Genomic DNA, 27,968 nt, shown 5'->3' with positions numbered 1-27,968 from the left:
ACAAATAATTAACAAGTTGTTATAGCTGCAGCGCCACAGGATTTCTAAATTGACATGTAACCAGAGCCTGGCTACATTGCAAGGATTTCACAGTGACAGCTAAACTGATTGAGAACATTTTTTCTTAATCATCCTCTCCCCCTTCCCCCCACTAAGAATCATGAATCCAACAGTTTGGGTAGCTGTCCAACATCAGCTGTCTGGTATAAGCTGTCAGTCTCATAATTAGGGATGGAGGAGATATACACACACACACCAAACAAAATTTGGATGACCAGTCTTGAAGGCAGCTTACAAGGGTTTTCACTGGATTTTGAAAATATTTGAAATAAATTAAATCCACCATCAAATTGTTTTACGGTAATAACCCTAACTTAAAAAGGAAGCCTGCAGTGGCAGAAGTAGACACATTGTAAGAAATATGGGCAGATACAGTATGAAAACAGTTGAAAATTTTGTACCCAACACATGAAATACATAGCATTTTTAAACAATAGAAATGCAGATTGCAAAGAAGAAATGGAGAAACAAAAAAGCTGAAGCAGACTGTATGAACAGGAAGTTACATTTTTCCATTTCAAAACAACTGTCATGATTAGAGCAGAAATGAATTCAATGAAATGTTTCACAACAGCATCTCACAACAGGAAAGAGATATTGGGGTTGAGGCAGATACAGTCAATGAAAATGTTGGCTTGGATCAGCCAGTGAAAAAGGCAAACTCCAAAATGGGGATTAGGTAAGAGTCAAAATGGAACGTTCAGCACTGCAATGCCCTCATCTATGGCGCAACCACATTTGAATTTTTGTGTACCATTCTAGTTGCCCCATCTCAAAAAAGATATTATAGAGGCATATGGTACAGAAAAGGGCAAGAAAAATGATCAGGGAGTTGGAGCACCTTACCTATTAGAAGAGACTGCAGTTTATATCCCCAAAGAAGAACATAATAGTGGTTTCTAAAAGTGGGCATCATGTGTGGAAATGGCAGACAAAATAAAGTATACATCAACTTAGGGAAATGAGTTTACAATCCTAGACACACTTACCTGGAGAACAGCCCAATGGAACTTACTACTGAACAGACAAGCATAGGATTGTGCCATCTCTGCTGCAAGTTGTGGTAATGACCACTAGCTTAGATGGTTTTAAAGGGGATTAGACACCTTCATAAAGAGCAAGTCTATCAACAGCTATTAGCCATGAGCATTTTCTTGGAGGCAGCAGGCTGGTCACAGGTGTGGGAAACAGAATGCTAGACACGTTGGATCTCTGGGACTCTTACGTTCTTATGCTCATAATTAAATTTTGGAATAATATTGGTTCATAGCATATGGGTGAATTCAAACACACATTTTATCTCTTGGTAGTTGCAACAATAAGGGATAACTTCCAGAGGTAAAACAGCTGCCACAGACCAGAATACCCCAAACAAATTTTTATATTATTTAAAGGAAAGAGTTTTGAATTAATGCAGTTTATATGTTCTTATGTGAGCCATTGAGAAGGCAATCCTATACTCAGTTACCCAAGAGTTAAGTCTCATTGTGTTCACTACGACTTACTTCTAAGCAGAAGGATTGAACTTCATGTTAATTAATATCAGGTAGAGCAAGTGAGGAACCTGTGGACCATCATTGTCAGTGGTCAGGGACAACAAGAATTGCAGTCCAGTAACATCTGGAGGGTCTGTTTCACCTGCCAATTGTGCACCATGGTCTGTCCATCTAGACTTTACACTAAAGCACAGTTTAGCTTCTATAACCATGGTTTAGTGTGTAATCTGAATTGGATCAGCGAGTCAAAACTGTGGCAAAATTTAATCAAGGTTTTCCAACACACTATCCACTGGCCTAAACTTACCCACTAAGGAAGCAGAGAATCATCAACAAATATACAAGCACATCTGAATCAATGTAACACTTTGTTCATTTTGATAGCTAATGGAAAGAGAGCACAGACACTTATTTTAATTCTGCATGACCTGGAAACACCAAATATGGCTACACCACCAGAATTCTAAGTTTCGTTATGAAAATAGAAAAGGACTGCTTGTAATCTTGCCGTAATGGATTCCCCCCCCCCCAAAAATACAGATCTTTAATTAGTCCTTTTAAACATTAAGTTCATTTAGAAACTTAAGAGCTACAGTTCTCTATCAAACTTGACATGCATGCAATTATGTTCTCAGCGGATAAAAATGTGCCAGCAGGAAGATCCGTTCTCCTAATGTAATGCATCCCTACCACCCAGGAATCTGAAGCTCTCATCAGAATCCATAATCCCCAAACATGAAGCCCATGTTTTCATAGTTTCAGATTTGGAGCTCTTGCGAGGATTTGAATAAAAAAACAGCTACTTCCGAAACATGACATCAAGCTCAGACCATGAATATGTGACATCTGCATTTTCTCTCACTTGCTCATAGGTTTATATTTCTTATTAAGCCTTAGCTAAGATTAGAGAAAGCTGGCTCATATTTCTAACCTGACTAAATAATGTCCTAGTTGCAATAAGAACCACAGTTCTACATTTCTTTATTATTGTTCCATTGCCATCTTTTTTGCTTTTTGAAGCCAGTGTGGCATGCAAATCTATGGACTGCACCTTACAAAATGCCTCTTTCATCATAACTCTACAGCTGTTTGTAATAGCAGACAAAGGACCAAATTCTAAACATGCATGTAAGTGCCATCTATCTCAACAATATTCAGTGCAAACAACTGGTTGATGAAGTAATGGTTTATTAAATATTCAAACAATTTACTTCCATTCACCAGATTCAGATTGGTACAGTAAGGGTATGTGTGAAGCATAATCTAATTTGGGGGAGGAGACATTCTCTTATCCATATCCTTAATAGGTTTCAAACAAGAACTGGCATGCCTCTTACCTACGTTCTATATCCACAAATTATTCTGAAACTTGTTCAGAATTAATTTATCTTGAACTCTTTTGTATTTCACTAATCTTCCTTTCAGTAAAAGTTAAGACCTTGGTGAGAGCTCATTCATTCATATTTTACATTTCCCCTTTCCTGTCTGATAAATGAATGATACAATGTTGACCCCATTATGTATTTGATTCTGTTGGGGGCTGAGTTTGAATTGCAGGGGATAGAACTGTCGGTAATGTTATATTTATTCTTTTACAGAGCAATAAATGCTACTTAATTAAGGATCAGAGAATTCTCATGTTGTGGAACAGTTGTAGTCTTTGAAATGTTAACCATTGAAAGACTCCACGCACCAGAAATTGTGCTGATCTTCTTGACACTATGCTCCTAATACAGCTCCACCACCCTCTAAATATAGGATTTCATTACTGGACAGACTAAATATTTAAGTCAGATAACTTTTTTTTTAAAAAGGCTCGTTTCAGAAATTTAAATTTTGCTATTTTTCAGAAATTAGAAAACTTCAGGCTTTCCTTTTGCATTTTCCCACACTACGCCTGTGTACACATCATTAGCTGTTTAACACACAGTGCGGTTTTTTTCCTCCATTACGTTCCTAGTCACATTCTTACCTTGCTGTACACACCTGAGAGGGAGCAAGGGTGTCTTCAAGCAATGTGCACTACCTGATTTGTTTCATCGCACTCACAACTTCCCCAACTCCTATTCAATGAAGCTGTGGCTGGCACATTTTCTGCCATGCATGCCTGCACAATGGCTGTTTGAAGTGGCCCCCACCTCAGCTTAACTGCGGCTTATGTTTTCAAATCGCATGGAAGCTGGCTGGAGGGAAAATGCATCAAACAGGGGTATTGATCAAAAAATGGCAGGATCTGTACAGATTGTGCCTAACACCACGTGAACTCAGCTTCAAACACCAGTGGTGGGAGCACACTGGAGACGTTGTAGACAGTAATGTGTACATAGCCTAAAACAACGTTGTCAGTGTAAAGTGCTATTCTTCCCACAAACTATTCTTGTCACTGCATGGCTAGCCATAACTCATTGGATACTGCTTATGATGCCACCAACAATCAGTAGGCCAACATCCATGTCCAGGGTCTGCTATTTTTTAAAGGAAGAAAAGAAAAGAAAAAGATGAGCAGTAACAAGGCTATCTCCATTGATTGTATGTCTTGATTTCACTTCTGACTACACCTCTAATTAACCCCATAACCGGAACCATTTTAAAGCTACCTCCACAGACCCTAATTCACAGGAGGCTTAAGAACTGGCCACCTGCCAGTCTTAGGCATCTAAGCTGCCCATGACAACTCCTGGGTTGAGCTGCAGCCAACTGGCTTGGTTTAACCCCGACCAGCTATTTTTCCCACAGAGATCCATTTGTACTGAGACATTTCTTCATTCAAATGATGGAGCATTAGAACATTTGCTGTACAACTTTCATCTAACCACTCCTGGAGATGAAAGGTATACACATATGAGAAGAGAAGTCACCTTATGATGTTCCAACAAAGAAGAATAGAATAGAATGTATGCCATTTGTGTTCCAATACTCCTGAAATGCACTTTACTGTAGAATAAAGCAAGGTTCTTTCTTTGTCTTCTTTTATAGTAAAAACAACCTTTTTCTCCATGGTGTCAAGGCAATGTTTTGAGTGGGTTTGAGATTACTTTTAAAGGGCTGATTGAGGGTGGAGAAATGGCTTGGAAGACAGTCCTTAACTCTTTCCCACCCACTGCTTCCTTGCTCAGATTGCCTCCTAGCTTTCAACTGCATGCTTATGCTTTTCTTATAATGCTCCATTTTATTAGCTAAAAGTACCTAATAATATTTTTTATATTAAGGAGCATGCCCATCATATAAATGAAAAAAACAACAACTTTGATTTCTTTTACATAGCCTTGTAAAACCTTTTTTTAAAAAAACAAACCATCTCATTGTCTCCAAAATAAGGCTTTTAGAGCTACAACAATATTTCTCCCCCCCCCCCGATAGTTTGAATGGTGCCAGACTTGGATCTTGAACAAGCCCCCCTGGAATTTAGGTTTCAGTTCTACAAATGCAAAGTCATGACTTCATACTCCCAAAGGAGATAATCAGAATGTTGTGTTGCTCACTAGATGAAATGTTCCTGACCAATGCTACAATTCTATGGAAAGTTTCCTGGAAGTTAAGGTCCACTAAAATTATGAGACTTGCTTCTGAGCAGCTATGCACTGCACTGGGAGATCTACCGTATTTTTCGCTCTATAAGACGCACCAGACCACAAGATGCACCTAGTTTTTTGAGGAGGAAAACAAGAAAAAAAAATTCTGAATCTCAGAAGCCAGAACAGCAAGAGGGATCGCTGCACAGTGAAAGCAGCAATCCCTCTTGCTGTTCTGGCTTCTGGGATAGCTGCGCAGCCTGCATTCGCTCCATAAGACGCACACACATTTCCCCTTACTTTTTAGGAGGGAAAAAGTGAGTCTTATAGAGCAAAAAATATGGTAAATGCCTGTGTACTCTGCACTTTTGTAGCCCAAATATTTTCTTTTAGCAGACTATCCAGTTGTTGCTATTCTTCATTCCTGAAGCAGCTACATTTCAGCAAGGATATGCGTATATATGCCCTGAAATGTTCAGTATGTATTCCCGTTACTATATTAGAAGTGAGGCTCCACAACAAAATGTTGCAGTGCATCCCTGGTGTGCATGTGTTACCAGAGCCTGTGGTTGAGGGGGCCTCAGGATTGCGGAGGTGGTTCTCCCTCTGTACAGGAGCAGTGGCACCCAGTAGTTCCCTCCTGTATGTGATAAGAGTGCCTTCATTAAGAGAACCACAAGTCCCCTCACTGTCCACTTCGCCAGCTCTCTTCCCATCTTCTCTGACACTCATCCAATCTTCTTTCTCCACTCTGCTCTTCCCTCCCACTTTCTAGCAAGTCATCTAAATCGGGGCTTGTGGGCAAGCTCTTTCTTTGCTGGGCATGAATGGAAACAAATGCTTGTTCTTGGCTATAGTTCATAATCACAAAGCAGTGCCACCCACCCATAGCTCAGATGGCCGCTCCAGAAAGATACCATGGTTGATGGTATCAAAAGCCACTGAGAGGTCAATGAGAATTAACAGGCATGTATTTCCCCTATCTTTCTCTCATCAGAGGTCATCATACAGGGTGACCAAAAAGTCTCAATGAAGAGAGAAAGGGTGCTAAGGGGTGATTGTGTCTATGGCCCAAGCCATTTGGATGTTCTAGAGGTTGGCCGGGCTTTGACAAGAGTGCCAGTCATATTAGCTGGAAAATTCGTGAAAGCCATCTGGAAACCCATTGGATCCCTCAGCCTCTGAGAGTAGACCATCCTAATAGATTCCCCACCTCTGCAGAGGGGGAAAATGTGCTGAAAGCTTTGGCTTAGCTCAGTGTGGTGTAGCAGCAAAAAGGATCTGGTAGGAGCAAGCTCTTATCTAGGAGCCTGCACATGGTTCTGCTAAGCCATAGTTTGGCACAATGTGAACATGCAAACCAGGCTTATGTAGCTACTTCCACTAAAAAGGATCTCCACACACCTTGTCCATGGAAGCAGTTGTGTGTGGTCTTATTCTCCTCTAACACCGCACTATTCACATTAGCTAAAACAAACACATCAAATGCATAAATTAGCTTCAAGAGTTTATTTTCCTCTCTGGCTGAAAGCGCAAAGGCCCATCTTAAATGGATTAGTAAACTTATGGCCTTGCACTCTCCCCCACTCCCCCATCTAAGATAAAACAGTACATTGGGTAAGCATGTTGTATTATATATGTGCTTTGTTATATGTTTGATTTTATATTCTCTTCCATTTCCCTTCTTTCAGAATATTCATGAGGTTTGCCTTAGGCTACTCAAAAGCAATAGGCTAAACCCCCATCAGTGTAAAAATGTTGGGTTCTGCACCTAAGAAAATTAGTCACTAGAAGGACAATGATAAGAGTTCGAAAGGTGTTTTGTCACATAAGACAGGGGACTATAAGCCAAACCAATTCTAGAAATTCCTATCGATCTGGATATAAATAAATGAGCTCCAAGAAGGTTGACAGCTATCCTAAGTGAAGTTTCACTGTGAAAGATAATTACTCAACTCCTTTTTTTGTGTTAAAAGTCATCTTTCAAATAACTGTGAGTGCAAGAAATAGAGAAATAAAACTTCTGGAAATTTTGAAACTATGGGGGGAAGAAACCAATTTTTAAAAATAAAATAAACAACAGAAATTTCGGAGGGAGGGATTGAAATATACATTATACCTACTTTAAATGAAACCTAAACTTATTTTGCACCTTTAACAACATAAAAGGGAGCATTTCTAATTTAGGATATAAAATTGTCCTTTTGGTATATAAATGAAAACTATAGATGCCTAGTTTTGTATAAACAAAAGTATGAATATATCCAGTACAATACATCTTTCTTCTGTGGGTACAGTGGTACCTCGGGTTACATATGCTTCAGGTTACAGACTCCACTAACCCAGAAATAGTACCTCAGGTTAAGAACTTTGCTTCAGGATAAGAACAGAAATCGGGCTCCGGCGGTGCAGCAGCAGCAGGAGGCCCCATTAGCTAAAGTGGTACTTCAGGTTAAGAACAATTTCAGGTTAAGAACGGACCTCCGGAACGAATTAAGTACTTAACCCGAGGTACCACTGTATTTGTTAGACCTCGATTCTCACCCAGCATTTCAGATTTTTCCTCTTAAGCTTTGGCATACACAACAGTTCTTTTGCAGTTTCTGCTCTAACACCTTCTGATATTTTTATTCTCCAGCAAGACTGGGCAATAAGCTGCTTAAAAAAACAACAACCCACAGAAGGGCATCTGTGCCAATGAGGAATAGGTGATAGGTTTGACCAGAAGGGAGGACCAAAGCCAGAATGACAGCAGAAGCAGAATATTTGGCTTGACTGTCTCCAAATCAGAAGACAGTCAGAAGACAGAAGACAGAAGACAGAAGAAGACTAGCAGCAATTCATGCTCCTCTTATGAAGATGGCAGCATCCTCTGGGTGGAGAAATCAATCTTCATTCTGACAGTTGCATATGTCACAATTACCATTCTCTTTTGTTTTGATTGATAAATCTTTAACAGCATCTCAATCGTTTTTTAAAAAGATTGCTTTTCATAAACACTTTTTCCAGTATCCCCCAATATTTTTCCACTGGAAAACCTGATATAAAGTAGTTAGAAATAAACAAGGAGGGAAAGTTTACCTGTTTCTTTTTTTACCCTTCCCCTGTCCCGGCTACCACATCTCTACTGATAAGTAGGCTGGCTCATCTATAACAATCTGTCAGGTCTATGACCTATGTAATAGCTAGCAAACATAAATAAGAAGCCAGACCACAAAGGATATAAAATCTTAAAATTAAATAGCAGACGCATGCTAGCTTTTTCTCCTCTCAATAAAACCTTCTGGAGATGAAAGAAGATGACATGTCCTAAATTATATCAGTGAAGAACAAAGGCAGCAGACACAGATGCTACACCACAGCAACTTTTGTTTCCTTCAGGCATTTGAAGCTCCTAGGCTTCCAAGCAGATGCTGTTTATAGCACAGCTGAAAATTGCTGAAAGTTTATATGAATGGAAGCTGAGATGCCAAACCACTAACTTGGAATGTGAAACATTTCCCACCACTGGGGAAAGCAGTCACCCTGTCAACCTCAGTTACTTATTGCACCATATATGTACTCCAGGAAAAGGCAAATGAATCCCAACTCAACAGGTTTCTTCAGAAATTTAGAAGAGCTATAGCAAACTCCCAATTGATCAGGCTAACTGATGTACATACTACATCCACGATCACAGGCACCACGTCTCCTAATACCATTTGCTGATGAGAAACAAAGGAAATGCCTGTTGCCATCATGTACTGCCTGAGGGTTTCCCATAGGCATCTGGTTGCCCATTGCGGAAAACATGATGCTGGATTACTGATAGACCTCTGATCTGATCCATCACAACGTTCATGCAAGCCACTGAGCTGAAACTGTTCTTTCTGCATAGCCCAGCCACTTCACCAACATAACTTCACCTTGGGCTCTGTTTCTTGGTCACATTAAATTGTAACAGGACCTAGGAATTTTCATACAGTTGCCTCTGTTGCCATTTTGCTGTATATTTTTGGAACAAACACATAATGAGTGCAAATGAAACCTGACTCAACACTGGCCTTTCTCCCATTCACAAAGTTTTACTATCATTTCAAGAACAAAGCGCTGTCTTGTAAACCCTATATATCTACAGATTCTTCAAGGCATATAGATGTTCAGCAATGAAACAACTGCTTTAGTGATCTTCATTCACATCCAAGGCTCATATTTTATTGGAATTCCTCTATTGCTTTCATCTGTCACAGCAAAAAAGAGATCTTGCAGCAGAACCCAGGATTGCCTCAAACCAAGTGGGATGGCAGAGTAATTTTGCATAGCACCGAAGCCATTTTCTTTCAAGACAAAAGTTTTGGAAAGTGATCCAAAAACTATGGAAAGAGATGCATAAGCGAACAGGTAGAAATGACAGAATATTATTCTTTATTTGTTTTATTTATATATCACCCTTCCTATCAATGGAGCCAAGGGCAGTGAACAATGTAAATAACAACACTTGTACACAATGATTAGAAAACTAAAATAACAAAACATGATACAGCAGCACAACAAAACTGTTAAGACCCAGAGGAAAAAATATGTCTCAAAAGCCCGAACAAACAAAAATGTTTTCAGTTGACATCTAAAACTTGACAACATAGGGGATGATCACACAGGAAATTCCACAGTTGTGGTGCTTGCTGCCACCAAGAAGCACCCTTCTCAAGTCATCACACACCACGGGTCATGTCCATTGCCAGGGTCTTAAGCAGGATCGCCTTGGCTGATCTCAAAGCATTGATTGATTGGTACTGGAGGAGGCTGTCCATTAAGCGCATGGGTTCTGAACCAATTATAGGGCATTGTACACTTGTATCAATGGTTCGAACTGGACCCAGTAACTCACAGGCAGAGAGTGCAGTGTTTTAAGGATTGGGGTTATATGAACCCACCTAACTGCCTACAACAAGTAACCAATGGGCAAAGCTTGAGTCAAAATTTTCTCACCTAGGTCTCAGTAATACCCACCAGTTTACAGGTAGCTCTTTCATCAGCAGTCATGCTGAAATGGAGTGTTGTTTTGTTGTAGACTGACCTGGTGTTCACTAACAGCACCATCAGGTGGGAGGGTAGGTTGTCCTGACTACCCAAGGCTTGCTGGTTGGGGAAAGACAGAGTTTCCAGTGTCTTGTAGTGCTACTCCTGAGATGACTAAATAAATAATCCTTGGCCATCGGCCAAGCTGGCTAGGCCTGATGGAAATTGTACCCCAAACATCTGGAGGGCTACAGATTCCCTATCCCTGATCTAGAACTTCAGTGCTGCTTGAAGTGTGGTTACTGCTGGTGAAGTTCCTGTGTCATCCTTGACAAAGCAAGCAGGGAACATCTTGCAGTACCATCTCTTAAATGAAAACACATTGCAGCCCAATGCTATTGTATTTCAGGAGTATAGAGTTGCATTACTGTAGATCACTGGCGAAGTGGTGGCCAAAAGGCATTTACAGCAACATGAAACTGAATCACTGCGAGTCCTGTCTTGGTCCACCTCTCCATGCATCTTCTCTGCCTACATTTCAAGGCTGTGTGTGATGCGAACATTGTGGGGGGCCAGCACAGTGCCACTAGCACGTCCTGCTACAATGGGAAAAGGTTTTTGGATGCTACTGCAGCAATAACTGTGTTGGGATTTTTGCTATGCACTGAAAATTCTACCTCGGGACACCCTCATGAAACTGGGAGCCCTGCTGTAGTGCAATCATAGTTGTTCTCTGTGCCAGACAGACTTATTTTCTTTTTTTGCTAGACTCAGGGCATAGCAAATGTTTTATCGCTGCATGACAGGGGAGCAGTGACTATGTTCCCACTATATTCCACTACATCAATCACCTTTTCCCTCCCATTGTGTAGCCCTTATTCTTTGCTTCTCACTTTTGGCATGCCATGTCAGATACAAAAGAACTCATTTCTGGAGCCTAGTCACACTGCCACTTAGTGGACAGTGTAGTTAAAAATAATAAAGCTTCCTTCTTCCTCTGCCCTAGTTTATTTTTCTTCATCACACACACACACACACACACACACACACACACACACACACACACACACACACTTTGTTGTATCTAACAAATAGAACCAACACATTATTACAAAAGCACCATCTAAATAGATGTCATCATCACAATAACACCCTGGTGTGCAAGTTCATTTGTAATGGGAAGGAACTCAGCCTCTATCTGCAGGGAGCTCTAAAGCGTGTCCACTGCCTGGCTCACGAACCACAGTAGTGCTAACAGCAGTTTTCTTTGTTCAATTAGTTTTGTGTGTGTGCTGGTGCAGTCACTTCATGGGGCCATTCTGCTATCACCATGTGTTCCTTGGTTCCACATGTGCATGTCTAATGTACAAACACTGTTAGTGTGCACCACCATGAATGATACCACATATGCTGTAGGGGTGTCTGCTGGTGTTGGTATCTTTTTTCCTGCTTAAAATGCTATCGTTTTACTGATCATTTTATTGCAGGAAGTACATAGGATCCTAACTACATTATGCTGCTTTTTGGCATAGCAGGGCCTCAGGAATGCCCCTTAAGCCTTTGGCATTAAACAGACCTCAATGGTTTTGGGTTTTAAATTGCCCTTGTTCTTTGCCTTCTGAAATATCTGAACTTAATACGTCGGAAGATTTGCTCCATGTATATATAGCCGTCCTTGAATATAGATGTTTTGGCATCTACTGTATAACGGAGGCACCACATCAAAGCTTGTGCCATCACTTTTTTCCTGTTCTGAATGTAATCTACTTAACTAGGTCAAATATATATGGCAGAAAAATATGTCACCCATTTTACAGAAGAGTGAGCTAGCCACTGGAGATTGCAGCAAAAGAGCAAATGTCACGCTATCCAGTTGACTGGGTGGAGAATGCACTGAGTCAATTTACATACTGCTGTTTTTGTTTGTTTCCAAAAGATATTAAAATAGATCAGCAATGCACTTTTTCACTGTGGGTGAACTAAATTAAAAGCACCAACCTAGAATTTAAGTGACAGCTGTGTAAACCCAGCAGTTCTCCATAATTAGATTCTTTAGTGATCTGAATTCTATATGATCTGAATATAGCACAGAGGCTGCCTGTGACATGCAAATGCTGTAAAAATATATCATAATGATATTTCCTGTACCATTTATAAAACTGAGCTTATGTGTAACATGATAAAACATAATAGAAGTGATTTAAAATGAAGAATGATTATCTGAATTTTAAATGCCAAAATTTATCACTACAGATGGTTCCTCTACAGTTTCACTCAACCTCATCTGCAACTGAGCCATTCAGTAATTTAAGCCCCCTAGACCCAACTTCAAACAATATTATATCTCTGGTTAATTTTCTTTTTGTTGGATACTGACATTTAATGTTCTATTTGGTTCTCTGGTACATTAACTTTGATTGTGTTAAAAGAGCATTTCAGTCATCATGTCTCTGCTGTGTACCACAATTTGTAAAAAAAAGCCTACAATTCTAATGAATTCATAAAAGAAAGAAAGAAAGAAAAAAGAAAAAAACCTTTTTTTTCTAGCATAGGAAGCTGCACGATGCCAACTTAGACTGTGGTCTGATTTTGCACATAATGCTAAGCTAAGCTATGGATTCTTCAGACTAACTATGGTTTGTTTGAAAGTGAAAATCCAGCCCACCAGAGTAACAATACCAACAAACTATGATGTGGTTTGTTGCTGGCTTATGAAACATGACTTGCTTTAACTGTGGTTTAGCAGTATGTCTGAGCCCAACAGCTTTGCTTAACTATGGTTTGTTTGTCCACCCCACAACGGGCACCTATCAAGCTACAGAGACATACAGCAAGAGGATTGTGAAAACAAATCAAGCTTTGAATAAACAAGTCATGCTTGCTCACCTGTCAGATGACTCACGGTTTGTGAAGCAAACCATGGTTGCAACAAATCATGGATTAGCATAATATGTTAATATAAATTAACATATCTCTAACATATATATGAAGTAAATAAATAAAGCATGGCGATCCAAGTCGCATTCCAGCAGGATACCATGATCAGGGATACTGGAAGTCACAAAACATGTGGCAGAACCAACAGAGACAAGCTCTTCCTGTCCACCTCCTGCTATAAGCATCTTTAACAGAGCAAACAGTGCTATCTCTGTCCTGTTAAAAGACTTGTGCTGGCTCTGTACTAGCACATACCGGTAAGTTCATTCAGGCACCTCCTCAGACTTGAAAGAGCTGGGAAAAGCACAGCCCTTTTCCTAGTACAGTGGTACCTCGGGTTACAGACGCTTCAGGTTACATACACTTCAGGTTACAGACTCTGCTAACCCAGAAATATTACCTCGGGTTAGGAACTTTGCTTCAGGATGAGAACAGATATCGTGCTCCGGCGGCGTGGCAGCAGCAGGAGGCCCCATTAGCTAAAGTGGTGCTTCAGGTTAAGAACAGTTTCAGGTTAAGAATGGACCTCCAGAATGAATTAAGCTCTTAACCCAAGGTACCACTGTACTTTAAGGCCATACAGTTGCAATAGATCTGCATTTGGACCCCATTACAGCTGGCTCTCCTTCCCCAGCTTGCAAGAGAGAGCAGAGGTAGTATGTCTCCTGTGAATCCTAGTATTCTAGCACAATCAAAGCCTTGCAGAGGGTTCTATCCAATGTAGCCCTATGCGACTGTTCCATCAGTACACAAGGATTTCTGCTTGTGCAATGAGCCCTCCTTTCTCTCTCCTTCCCCTAAACCTGATCTGGGGGTTCCCTCAACCCTCTAGTGAAGTGTGCAGAAGGAGACCCAGAAAAGTGTTGTTGCACAAGAGGAAATTCCTGAACGGATGGGATGTGGTAGTTGAATACTGCCCATACTTTCCAGTTTATTTTAAATAAAGGAATCTCTCCCCACCACTCCCCACCCTCCCTGCCTTATTGCTGCAACACTATAGCCTAAAAGCACAATGGGATGATTTGTTTGGAAGGTATTCGTAGATCTTCCTTCGCAACTGTAGCTGGGGAGTTGTGTGAGTTGAAACAAAGTAAAGGCAATTTGGAAGAGAAGAACAAGAAAGCAGGAAGGCTAGCTGGTTTTCCAGTCATTTAAATGCACCAGGGAACAAAATGCAAGTACTGTACATGAGGAAAGTGAAACTTGTAGTAAGATTCAAAAAGGAAATGACAGATAATTTACGTGTCTTGCAACATTTAGCTACACACCAAGTTCTCCCCAAGTTCTCTCCCTAAATATCACTTCAGGGAAGCCAATACCATGTTGCAGGAATATATGAGAACCTCTTATTGAGCTGCTATTCTTGTCAATGAGTTTCCCTTTAGCTACACGGCATATTCATCCTGTTAGCTACCCAAAGGGTGGTAAAAGCTGTTAGTCTGTGTTGTCATAGCAACCACCCTATGCACTACTTTGGGTTCAAGGGAATCTAAAGTAACAAAGCCTATTCAAGGGAGGCTGAATGCAATGTGAGCAGCCTTGTCAGAGGAAGGAATGCTTCTAGGGAAAAAGAGAGTGATAATGGCAGAATCTGCAAAGTCAAATGCACACTTTAAAAGGAGCCCAACAGAAATTGTGACTCGCCAAACTGACCACAGTCCATCCAGCCCTGCAATTTGGCCTGCCATTTCATAGTCCTAGGCAGAAAGTCCATTTTGACTTGCCATACATTGCTAATGGGCTGCATTTGGCTTGATGGGGCAAAGGAAGATTATATACAGGCCCATTTTAAAGTCTCCATTTTGTTTATTCGGAAATAGTTAAAAGGGGAGAGCCTGAACAACAATGAACAGTCAGTGTGCATTATTTTAGAAGTTGATGACAGCTCATATAGGCCTAAAGGATCTACTTCATCAACAAAAACTGTGCCTGTACGGGCTCTCACTGCAATATGAAAATTTGCAACTCCCAGCTCGAGTTCTGCTAAAGACGATAATGCTCAAATCAGATTGGTGCATAAGGCATAGTACAGGTTACAAGGTTCAGCAGGTACACAACTAACAAATACATTGATCCAATAAGCAACATTCCCCCTGCAGCTTCATTTTAAAGTAGGGAGCAGAAACAGCTATTTGCGCAGCAAGCATCCTGAGTCCAGGGACTGGGCAATCAAATGGGCACTCCTCTGAGCGGCTATGCAAGGCTTGTTCATGTTGCCACTGCTGGCATTGGAGATGGGGTGGATCAGACACCCCCCCACCCGATGCCCAATTTCAGCTCCTCCATCATGCTAGGAACCTCCCCTGGGTCCTCTGTCTGCAATTCTCCAAGCTCCTCCCTTTCCTCCTTGGCATCTGACCATCCCCACAGGGCTCATGACAACGCAGATGAAATATGATGGTTGAAGAGTTCATCTGTGGGTTTGGTCCATCCAGTTCCCAAGTAGCTTCTATATTAAAATAAGTTTAAAAGGGCACATAGGGAGAGCTGCTTTATACCAGGCTAGGTTTTTACTGTCTGCTCTGCTTGGCATCAGATTCTTCAAACTTTCAGGCTTGGACCTTTCCCCATCAACTGATACCTGACATTTTCAGCTGGAGGCACCAGGGACTGAACCTGCAACTTAACTGCATTCAAAGCATGTGCTGTGGTCCCTCCCCAGCCTACATTTGTCACAAGAACACAAGAAAAACAAGCAATTACAGGGAACCCAAAGCACATTTGCATTCTTCTTAGAAGTCTTCTATTACAGGTTTGTCTGACGTTTCTGGGTTACATGTTTGGAAATCAATGAAATTGCAGCCAGCGCTGCGGTTCCAAACAATTGAGGCTTTCTTTATTAAGCAGCCAATCCACACCCATCCACCCACCTCGCTGCCCTTCCATCTCAAGGTTTGCAAGACCCCAAAGTCTTTTCAGCATCACATTTAACCGTGGATAAGTAGGTTAATGCTGGTTCTTGCAATTATTGTATATTTCACAGTATCAACTCAAATGATTGCCTCAGGCTTAAGCCAGGCTGTCATGGCAAATAACCTGCTTTCGTCCATCAGCTACTGCCTCATTTACAGTTTTTCACTTGTTGTGTGCATTAACCAGCTTCTCAAATCAAAGGTGCTGATGTCCCTCTCCACAAATCTTGTTCCAATATTGAAGAAAACAACAACAACAAAAGCATTTGTCTTGTTCTCTTCATCAGAGTTTAAGACTGTCATGCAGCATACAAACTGATCTAAAGTAGCCATCCTTTGATATAAAAAACATTACAGCCTAACTCACTGTCCCCTTGCCAGAGGGGCAGGAAGGATGACAGGTTATCCATTTATTATTAAACATGCACATAGCTGCCTGTCTAAAGAGTTTGAAGAACCTGTGAATCTTCATCAAGTTAAGGCAAAAGGAGGGGGGGGGGAATTGTGCCTTGAATAATAGTTTTGTGCTGGAGCACTGCTACTGACTTCACTGGGATGTGGGTCACTCATTTTCAGCTCATCCCTACCCAACTTGGTAACACATTTTACAGGGCTTTTGCCATGTCTTGAGGCTTGATCCAGTCACCCTTCACAAGCTCCCCATCACCTCTATGCATGCATGAGAATTTTATGCCACCAGCCCTTCTCCCAGCAGCCCTAAGAGAAGGATAGCTGGCTGCACATACATACATATTATCCATTTGGATACGCAGTGATCTGCATCGGACTAGCACAGGCCACCTGTGTATTGTGGGTACCCACTGATAAAAGTGGGCCTGATGCAGAACGCCCTTCTGTCTAAAGTTGGGCTGTGGAACCTGTTGCCCTGCAGGTGTTGTTGGACTATAACTCCTATCACCTCCCCATACAGTTGTCCATAAGGGTTGGGGTTGATGGGATTTAGAGTCCAGCAACATCTGAAGGGCCACACTTTCCTCTTCTACTTCACAGCTTCCTATTTCCTATTTTGTAAGGAAATAAGAAATAGGAAAATAAGGAAGCATGCATCTTCCAGCATCTTCTCATCTCTTGACAGCATCAACCATGATGTAGCATGTTTTACACTGCTGCTAAACTTGGTTAGCAAACTGAATTTGAAGCTAATTGTATTAGTTTTCCCCAGTGAAGGATGTGTGGGGGAAAGGAGAGGAGCCCTGGTTTAAGAGGTCAGTAGTGTGATGTGACATTTGCACCAGGCCTGGAAATATATTCTGTTATCAAAGATAAAAAACTCCACTGAAATGAAGTATCAGTGCAGTGCTAAAAGCAGAGAGGTCTTCACCTTTTGGTGAAGTGTAGCAGCGCTGTTGCTACTGTTATTTTGCTTTCTGGTGGAAACTTCAAGTGCCATCAGCAGGCTTTGGCAGTGGGTTTGGTGGGAAAAGGGCACTGCAAGCATTAGGAGTAAGCCAGAAGAACAACAAGAGGCTTACTTCTGAGTAAGCATGCATAGAATCAGCCTTGCTATGATCCAAGCAAGAACCACAGGTTTCCATTTCCTCCTACTTTCGATAGGAATATAGGAAATGGCCTTATATGGAGTGAGATCAATGGTCCATCTAGCTCAGTATTGATAACACTGACTCTTCAGGGTTTCAGGCAAGAGTATCTCCCTGCCCTATCTGCATGCAAAGCAGATGCTCTGTCAATGAGCTTCAGTCCTCCCCAAACTTTTTTATCTGACCGCAAAAATCCAGGGCGGCTGTATTGTATGAGGGTTGCAATTAAATTCTATGCAGAGTTAGCCAAACCTAATTCTCCATAGGACTAAGGTGGTGGCTTGTTTCCATTGGAATATAAATTATTGGCCTCAGAGAGCCCGATCTGCAAAATGGGTACATGTTTCCATGCTTGATTCCTTAATAATATGTAGCATATATTTGTGTTTGTACATGTGATTTAACCTGCCCACTACAGCTGTAGTCAGCTAGTGGTCATATGCCCCTTTCCTTGCGCTTGTGTCTGATTTGAAGTCTGAACTGTGTAAGGATTATCTCTGTTACCTAAGCGTTATGGATGGATGGATTTGGTGGCAGGGACTTTCTAAGCTCATCAAATGCCATACACCTCAACATAGCTTTCTCTGTAAGCTCCACACTCAGGTACATGGGCTCTACCCCTTTACTGCTCACCTCTGTTTTGGGTGCACGGCTTTTAAATGGGTTCCGTGCTGTGGAACCTCAACCTGGATAAGTTCTTGACAAGCAGAAGAACACTCTGCTAGAGAATCCCAACTAGTCTTTAAAATATCACACAAGGCTTGCAAAAGCATGAATGCAGCAACTTATTTAGTAGAATTATAGCCTAACAGTCCAGGCCTAATCATCAGGGGGCAGCCCAACCTGTTTCACTGCCTAAGGTGAAAGGGAAAGGTGTAGCTGGGATCATGTGGCTTAGGTTTTTTGCATGGCTTCCAGGTTCAGGTGGCACCCATGAGGAGAAGTGGTAGCAGCAGCAAGATTTCACAAGAGCTTGCCAGAACCTGCCGCTGCCCCTTCTCCTTGCTTCTCTGGAACCAGATGGGGTGGCAGCAGGTGGGGGCGCCTATGGTGGCACTGCCCCAGTGAGGTTCTGCCACCTCCGGCGGCTGCTTCAATGTGCCTCATGGGTGGGCCAGCCCTGCTAATCATTCATCGGTTTAGACTACTTAAGCACAATGAAATCATCTGAAAATGTTTCCCTGATTTGATTGTCTTCCTTGTAAAGTTAGTGAGGGGCAGGGAATGGGCATTTAATTAATAGATATTCAATTAATTGTGTGACTACTCAGCATGTTCTTCCATGCTGTAAAGAAGCTGAGCCACTTCATCAAGTTAGCTAATGGAATTAAGTTCCATTGTGCAGACAAAAAGGCAGTCGGTAATGGGGGTTGATCAGGGAGGATCTGCTATGAAACTAATGAAGTTGAAGTTTCAGGGCCCATAATCCCAGAAGGGGCCCAGTCACAAGCGACTTCAGCCCACATTGCTTTAAAAAAATTGCTTTAAAATGTGTGTTGTGCATGTATATAACATTTCCATAATTTTCATTCCCCTTTCATGGAATCACAGAATAGTTCAAAGGGACCACAAGGATCATCCGATTCAAATATTTCACCCCACATGGGACTTGAACCCATGATCTTGAGATTAAGAGTCTCATGCTCTACCAACCGAGCTATAACTCAAAAACTATAAGGCGCTGGAAATTTTCGTTCATGCCAGTGACTTTGACATGTGAGATAATCCAGTACTGTACAGCAATTTAAAGATGTACAGTAGTAGCTATTTAAAATAAAATAAAATAAAATAAAATAAAATAAAATAAAATAAAATAAAAGTGGTGATCTTCCTGGAGCAAACCCACTGAAGAAAATAACCGTGGTTTACAGGTCTCTGGTAGAGAGGGAGGCAGAGGGAGGGAAGGCAGCAGAAGAGGAAGGAGCAAGCCAGCCCCAATCCAAAGCGCCCGCCTCGCAGGCGCACTTACTCCTGAGCGGCCCCCGCTTGGTCCTGCGCCTCCAAGGCCGGTTCCTCAGCAGGCAGCGGCAATTCAGGCGCGGAGGGAGCTCCATGGTCACCAGAGGCTGCAGCTCGAAGCGACGGCGGCGGCGGCTTCCAAGGCGGCGCGCGAAGCGCTGCGTAAATCCACGCGCCCAGGGGACGCGGGCCCAGCGGGAAGCGAGGACACCCAGTTTCCTCTCTGGCCGGTGGGGCGTGGGGCCCACCAGCAGCACCAGCAGCAGCGGCGGCGGCTCTGGGGAAGCCCGGCGACGCGGGACAGGCGGCTGTGCTGCTGGGCTCCGCGCGGTCGCCCTCCGCCTCCCCCTCCTCCCGCGCCATGTTTTATGCATGAGGGCGAGAGGCGCGTAATTTCATCCAGCCCGGAGGCTCGGCGTGTGGGCGCGAGGGCAGGTTCCAGGTTACCTGTCGCGGCGGGGAGAGGCGCGCGCCCGCCCCGCTCACCTGGCGCGCGCCTCTCAGAAGCCAAGCTCCCGGGAATGGGGGCTCTTTTTCCTCAGAAGGGTCTCTCGGTGAAGGGCGCGCAGCTGCAACGTGCATGCAGACTTTTTGCACCAGACAAGGGAAAGAAAGCCTCTCTCTCTTTCTCATATTTGTGCCTTGTGTTGTTATAGTTACTGAGGGATAGCTACCGGGGCAGATGGTTGTATTGCTGAAAACTTTCTTCAGTAAATAAACATTTATTTTAAAACGAAGAAGAAATGGATGGGCTGCTTCCACGTGTGAAGCCAGATTATTGTAGTATTGGTGCTTCTCGTGCGTGCCACTTCGCGCTTGTAATGTTTCTGGGCCCGATAACAAGCACCAAGAAACCTTTGGCCAACACCCGATTTGCAGTATCTCAACAACCTTTTTTTTTGTAAACTGATCCCCCTCGCCCCCTCTGTCTGGAAGCACCCTAAGTCTGTGGCAGCAAAAACAACCCAAGGTCCCTTGCAGGCTGTTGCTCTTTTTGGGTAGGATTCACATATAGCAAATGCAGGTTGTGCCATTAAAGTTGATTTAGCACTCCACCAAAATTAGAGCTTTTTGCAATAAGGAAAGTGATTGAAAATTACACTGGGAAGTATCATTTTGCTTTACAAACAATTGCTAATGGCTGTGTACACATGACATTTTATTAAGATCAATGGAGACGGTGTACTTGTTGTTTTTTTTTGTACCTAGCAAAAGCAGCATATTGCAGACTAGCACAAATGATTCCCTATTGAGAAGTACTATATTTTTGTACTACGATCAGGTTAATGTGCACTTAGCCAATGGTCTCTAACTTTCCTGCAAACCTTGTGAGAACAAATTCGGAGGAATGCTCACCAAACAAATAATCTGGAAGTGACCTAACATGGCTAGCCCATTGGAAATTGAAAAAACAACAATCTCTAACCAAGGTAGGGTTTATCATAGACTGATCTGAGCACAAATCTGCATAAGCCTCACATGTGAAAATGCTTCTAGCCAGTGTTGATTTTACATCCATTATACACCTAGTTAAATCTCACTGTTAAAATACTCCATGTGCATTAGCATCACCACTCACACCCATTAGCAGGCAAGTGCCGAAAGGAAGTGCCAAACAAGCAGACTGTGGTCTGGGAAGTTTCCATTTGGACATGTCTCAAGTAGTCTATTATTGCAGACTTAACTTTGGATGGACAGCAATACATGTCATCACAGGCATTAAGTGGACTGAAAGCATGTCAGGTATGCCTTGGATGTGAAGTGTAGTGAAGGGTGGACAAAAAAGAAATCCCACTCTTCCCTCTGTCCTCTCAGTGCCATCTGATTTGGAACTGTAAGCTCTTTGGGACAAGGACCTTTTGCTTAGCTGATGTGAAGAGTGAAACTATAAAGCAATGAAAAGTGCTATATATTAGCTGTAAAGCAATGGGGCTATTTTAGGACTTTACTTACTGATGATGATGATGATCATCATTAGATTTATCACCTATCCACTTTTCCATTGAAATGCCATCTTGAGAGTATTATTATCGAAGTCCAACCTGGCACTTGCAGAATTTGGGGTGAGTTGTTTGTGCAGAGTTGATCACATAGTGAAAGAGCAATAATAAAACAACACATTTCCAGTGGCACAAAATATGCACCTATGAATAAAAGATCCCATCATGTCTAAATCCAAGGCTCTTCCTAAACCTATCTGCAATAAAATATTCCTTCCTGTCCACATCCAAGCCTCTCTCTAAAACCATGTGCAATAATTTTACTTGTATATTTATCTGGAAATGTAATTGTCAAATCTCCTGCTCTAAAATGCAGCTAATTAAAAAAAAAATTCTCTCCCCTTTTGCAAAACCTGACTTCTGTGCATACATAGGACAGAACTCAGACCATTTGCTCTAAAACGCTTTCCAACATCCTGTTTCTCGGTTTTTTAAAAATGCAGTATAAACTGTTGAGCTGAGCAGAATGTTCACAGTGAAACTTGAGAGCATCACAGACTTGATTGGCTTCACTTTTCAATACTAGAAACTCACACCAGGTTCATTAAAAGGTCCATTGTCCAATGGTTGTTTCTCTATTAAAGTCAGGTACATTTTGCATTTTCAGCATTAAGCTATAAGCCATGCATTGATACATCTCCCAACAAGAACTGAGTGCAACACAGTAAGAACACACCAGCCTATTATGCTGATTTAGACTTAAGCCAATTAATATCAATTACCGTATTTTTCTGTGTATAAGATTAGGCTTTTCCCCTTTAAAATGTTGTCAAAAATTAGGGGGCGTCTTATACACGGGGCCATCTCCCTCCATTTTCTTAAATCTGAGTCCCCAAAAATAGGGGGCGTCTTATACATGGGGGCGTCTTATAGACGGAAAATACGGTAATATCTGCAGTGGCTCCCTGTTTATGGAATGCTCTCCCCAGGGAAGTTTGCATGGTGCCTTCATTATACACCTTTAGGCACCAGGCAAAAACGTTCCTTTTTAACCAGGCCTTTGGTTGATCTTATTGACATCCAACACCCTTTTAGAATGTGGCTTTTGGGAGGAGGGTTATTGGGTTATGCTTTTGGTTTGATTTTGTATGTTGTGGTCTTGTTGTGAACTGCCCTGAGACCTCTGGGTATAAGGCAGTGTATAAGTTGAGATAATGATTAATAATAATAATAATAATAATAATAATAATAATAATAATAATAATATGATCCTAAACCTGCTATATGGAAGCAGTTTAATATAAACAGTAGAATCTGCTTTGTCATTTCTGAATTTACTGTATGCATTAGATCACTTTAGAAGTCTACCATTCTCAGATGCCTCCAATTTGTCTGTTTTCTTAATCCGTCCTTGGAAATTGCTAGATTCATTGCTACAGTATTTTAGCTCAGCTTTCCTCAAGCGAAGTATAATGTATTCCCTCCAGAGGTATTGTGCCTTCTCATTTTGGGTAGAATTTACTGATCCAAAGCATCTCGGTGGAGATGACTTTGGCTTTTATATTTTGCCCTTCTCACCCCCACATGCCTCTCAAAATATTTTTACCCATTTCCTGAATTCCCTGCTGCTCCCTTCACACCCAACTTGTACCTTATTCCTACCCCCAAACCACCAGTTTCTTTCCTCCCTCCTCCTAGTTCCTTTTACATTCACTTCTTCCTCCTGTAACAGCTTTCCTCTCCTTCACCTTCTTAGTTTTTGCTGCTGCTGCTGCTGCTGCTGTTATGAAAGCCTGTGTTGTGTAGTGGTTAGAGTGTCAGACTAGGCCCAGGGAGACCAGGATGCATATTCCTGCTCAGCCACGAAGCTGACTGGGTGGCCTTGGGCCAGCCAAGCCTAACCTACCTCACGGAAAGTGTTGCTGTGGAGACTGAAAGAGGAGGGGGATAATAACCATGAACACAACCTTGAGCTCTTTGGAGAAATGCTGTGATATACATGCAATAAATAAAAGATAGGTTAAAATATTAACCCTTTATCTTACTTTCTAATTTCCTTCCACACTTTTTTCTGGTCCTCTCCCCTCTGTAGAGCATGGAACTCTTAATCTCAGGGTTGTGGGTTCGAGTCCCGCATTGGACAAACAATTCCTGCATTGCAGGGGGTTGGACTAGATGACCCTCATGCTGCTTTCCAATTATATGATTCCTTCCTTCCCTGCACTGGTATAGTCAGTCCTGAGCTAGATGGACTAGCGGTCTGGCTCAATGTAAGGCAACTTTCCACATTCCCATCCTTCCCTTTCCAATACATCTGCCAAAAGTTAGATTTTAAGTGTGTCACCACAGGGGCCTGCCTTTTTGTTTTTGTTGTTGTTTATATAATAATAATAATAATAATTTATTATTTATACCCCGCCCATCTGGCTGGGCCTCCCCAGCCACTCTGGGCGGCTTCCATAAAAACCAAAAATACAGTAAAATATCACACGTTAAAAACTTCCCTGAACAGGGCTGCCTTAAGATGTCTTCTGAATGTCAGGTAGTTGTTTATCTCTTTGACATCTGCTGGAAGGGCGTTCCACAGGGCGGGCGCCACTACCGAGAAGGCCCTCTGCCTGGTTCCCTGTAGCTTTGCTTCTCGCAATGAGGGAACCGCCAGAAGGCCCTCGGCGCTGGACCTCAGCATCCGGGCAGAATGATGGGGGTGGAGACGCTCCTTCAGGTATACTGGACCGAGGCCGTTTAGGGCTTTAAAGGTCAGCACCAACACTTTGAATTGTGCTCGGAAACGTACTGGGAGCCAATGTAGGTCTTTCAAGACCGGTGTTATATGGTCTCGGCGGCCGCCCCCAGTCACCAGTCTAGCTGCTGCATTCTGGATTAGTTGTAGTTTCCGAGTCACCTTCAAAGGTAGCCCCACGTAGAGCGCATTGCAGTAGTCCAAGCGGGAGATAACCAGTCGTTTAGTCATGCCCAACTCTTTGTGACCCCATGGACCAGAGCACGCCAGGCACTCCTGTCTTCCACTGCCTCCCACAGTTTGGTCAGACTCATGCTGGTAGCTTCGAGAACACTGTCCAACCATCTCGTCCTCTGTTATCCCCTTCTGCTTGTGCCCTCCATCTTTCCCAACATCAGGGTCTTTTCCAGGGAGTCTTCTCTTCTCATGAGGTGGCCAAAGTATTGGAGTCTCAGCTTCAGGATCTGTCCTTCCAGTGAGCACTCAGGGCTGATTTCCTTAAGAATGGATTGGTTTGATCTTCTTGCAGTCCATGGGACTCTCAAGAGTCTCCTCCAGCACCATAATTCCAAAGCATCAGTTCTTCAGCAATCGGCCTTCTTTATGGTCCAGCTTTCACTTCCATACATCACTACTGGGAAAACCATAGCTTTAACTAGATGGACCTTTGTTGGCAAGGTGATGTCTCTACTTTTTAAGATGCTGTCTAAGTTTGCCTTTTTGCTTATGTCGTCCTATAGCACCATGACCATTGATGATTCAGGATAAATAAACAGGCAATAATTTAACTGGTATGTGACAGATAGACTGTGTCCCTTTCTCTCTTCTCCCAGCTCGATATTATTATTTTACATCTCCCAACTTATATAAAGCGGGCTCAAAAGACCCCCACTGCAAGGCAAAGAGGAACTTTGCACGAATGAAGCACTGCTTCTTTAATTAGAACAGGGGGGAAGCCACTTTCTCTTTTCATAATTCGCTCACGGTTGCTTTGAAAAACAAAATTTACATGAATAAGTGAGACATAGCAGCAGGCATGGGGCTTGGGGCTGGGAACAAAAAACGGATCTGTAATTAGGGTGGTTGACAGGTATCGTCCCTTTCTTTTGTTCATGTTATGAACATTGCTGGCAATATTTTTAATAGGGTTGTCACAGGGAAGGAGAACGATGCAGATTAAGACAATGCTCAGGTTTGGCTTGTGTTACATATTTATCTGCAGGCCTCAGGTGCTCTGTGCCATGAACTGGAGATTTTTCTTGGTTTATTCTCATTTCCCCCCAGCCTAACTACTATAATTCTTCTCCTTCTAGTCTGTCTCTTCAGCAGCTCCAGTTGCTGAAGGAGTTACTGTTGAGTTCATGTCTTCCTCCTGGGCTCCCAAAAGGCCTCTGGTTGGCCACTGTGGGAGCCGAATTCTGGACAAGATAAACCACCCTGGAGGCTCTCCAAGGTTGTCACACAGAGTTCTTTGCCAGACCTACCTGGAGATGCAAGGATTGTAGAATTGTAGAGTTGGAAGGAATGCTGAGGATCATTCAAGTCCAACCTCCTGCAATGCAGGAATATGCAGCTATTCCATAGGGGGAGCAAACCTGCAACCTTGGTGTTAACGCGAACCTTTTGCATGCAAAGCTCATGATCTACCATTGAGATGTGGGCCCTTGTGAACACATGCACTGGGGGGTGGGGGGATACCTGCATCCCTATGTAGGGTTTGGAAATATCCCTGTCTGAAAACCTCAGAGAGCTGTTGTCAGCCAGTTTCAGTACACAGTACTGACCAAGATGGGCCAACTGGTTGTTTTGGTATGAGGCAGATTCCGATGTTCCTATGAATGCATTTTTAGATTTGAAAGGTAGTGGCTGGTTTTCTCAAAACTGACCCACTGTAATTGGTGGGCATGTTAAACTTAATCGCATTGATTTCAGTGCATTTACTCATGAGGACGATGGCTGTGTATACACTATCCCTTTAAAGGATTTTCAAAACACATTCTATCCCTCAAAGAATTCTGGGCACTGAAGTTTAGGCCTCACAGAGTTACAGTGCCCAGCAGCCCTTCACAAACTGCAGTGCCCAGAATTCTTTGAGGGAAATAATGTGTTTTGAATGTGCTTTAAAGGGATGGTGTGTGCACAGCCTTACTTCATACCACGCAAAATCCATAGTTACTCTGACAACCTTAAACAAACTACAGTATTCTGCTAAGCTTGGCAAAGGTTTTTTACAAGCAAGTGTGTGCCTATGAAGCTCTCTGTGATGGTCATGAGCCAGTAACAACTCTCCTCTTAGCAAAGAGAATTATTTTGAAGTTAGAGTGACATTCAAACCCTCAGTAGGGAACAATCTTCCATCTAAAGTTCCCTCTAACTGTTGAGAAATTTACATAAATCTCCAGTGTTGAGGCTTTCGCTAGAAAAATAAATTGCCCATTAAAGCTGCAATCCTATGCTCACTTTCCTGAGGAAACAGGATTAAGATAACATTGTAAATAAACATGTTAACAGTTACCAAGCAGGCAGCCCCAGTTGCCACAAGGTTTATAGTTGATAACAGTGTTACAGTGCATATCTCCCGCTATGGATTCAAATGTCAAGAAAGAAGATTCTGATTAAACATTAGGAATAACTTGTTAGTTACTATTATTATTTAACTTTCTGACAGTAAGAGCTGTTTGACTGTGGCATGAAGCACCTCAGAAGGTGGTGGACTCTCCTTCAGTGGAGATTTTTAAACAAAGGTCAGACAGCCACGTGTCAATGATTCTTTAGCTGTGATTCCTGCATTGCAGAAGATAGAATTACAGTAGATGGACTTTGGGGATGACCCTTTCAGCTCTATGAGTTTATGATTCTGTTACCTGTCTCCACCCTGAGCCAGTGGCAGCCTCCACATAAATAGCTTTCCTATTTTGTATAGAGAGCTTTTCCAATGCCCAGGCAAGAACCAAGGTTAGAAGAATCTGACCAAACCCTTTCCCACGTGCAGATTTACAAATCAGGGTGAGTAAAAATGATAGAGAAGGCAGGTATTTTCATCCAGACATGACACGATGTGTAGGTAATGGCAATATTTGCTGCCTGTTGGTGCCTTCGCTTTTTGTCTTCTTTAATACAAGCTCCTCAAGCTGCAAAATAAAGCACTTCCAACATATTTTACCTTTGTGTAGGCAGATGTCAGTGAGTCTATGCTCAACTGGCTCCAAGCTATATATTTTTAAACATGTAACACAAAGGATTTCGGTGGGCCATTTGCATTAAATAATCTGCATCCAAAGTGCGAAAGGAAATTTCAGAAAAGCTTAGCTGCGTGAGTCTACTTTCCCTTCCTATATTTCCACCAACTCATTTTTCCATAAAAGAATGCAAAGTGTCAGCATCAAAAGAAAGAATAGCAGCATGTCCTCTCGCCACAGTTTTACTTTGAAATATCACTGGGGTGAGCGTGTCTTTCAATTGCACAGTGAAGAATGCAAACTGCTGAGCCAAGTCACACCCAGCCACATTACTTTGAAACTCGAATCAGATACAGAAAACTTTGGATCATTAGGTAGCAAAGCTTTTAAAACCCCCGCAGGTGCTACTTCTCCTGCCCCTCTCCAGTTACTGTTAAAATGTTTATTGAAATGTCCATCAGAATGCAACAGCAAGTGAAACAAACCTTTGTATAAAATAATCACTGATAGGAATAAAAGTGAACTGATACTTCAACCAGATGATAACATAGAAATTGCATTGATTGCCACGGTAATGGTTAATATCCTTTCCCTTTGAACATCACTTTTAGCCATTTTCCATCTTTCAAATACTCTGCTATTGAGCTGTCTACTATCCCCCCCCCCAAAAAAA

At 42.2% G+C, this 27,968-nt stretch overlaps 1 protein-coding gene across 4 annotated transcripts in view; it reads right to left on the bottom strand.

The window, feature by feature from the left end:
- Positions 1–19,987, bottom strand: part of RIPOR2 (RHO family interacting cell polarization regulator 2) — a 99,616-nt gene extending 79,629 nt beyond the window's left edge. For 2 of the 4 annotated variants that reach the window (XM_053396737.1, XM_053396739.1), the window contains exon 1: positions 19,444–19,984. In XM_053396737.1, the coding sequence (XP_053252712.1) occupies positions 19,444–19,807 (364 nt within the window). In that variant the 5' untranslated portion in view covers positions 19,808–19,984. Of the gene's footprint in view, positions 1–19,443 lie in introns of all 4 variants that reach the window. The other 2 variants (XM_053396743.1, XM_053396738.1) reach the window with 2 other exon arrangements.
- Positions 19,988–27,968: the final 7,981 nt, after the last annotated feature.

The sequence above is a fragment of the Podarcis raffonei genome, chromosome 7 (assembly GCF_027172205.1).
Source record: "Podarcis raffonei isolate rPodRaf1 chromosome 7, rPodRaf1.pri, whole genome shotgun sequence".
Classification (NCBI taxonomy): domain Eukaryota; kingdom Metazoa; phylum Chordata; class Lepidosauria; order Squamata; family Lacertidae; genus Podarcis; species Podarcis raffonei.
Note: the sequence above shows the minus strand (reverse complement) of the source record. Positions and strands in the feature narration are given on the sequence as shown.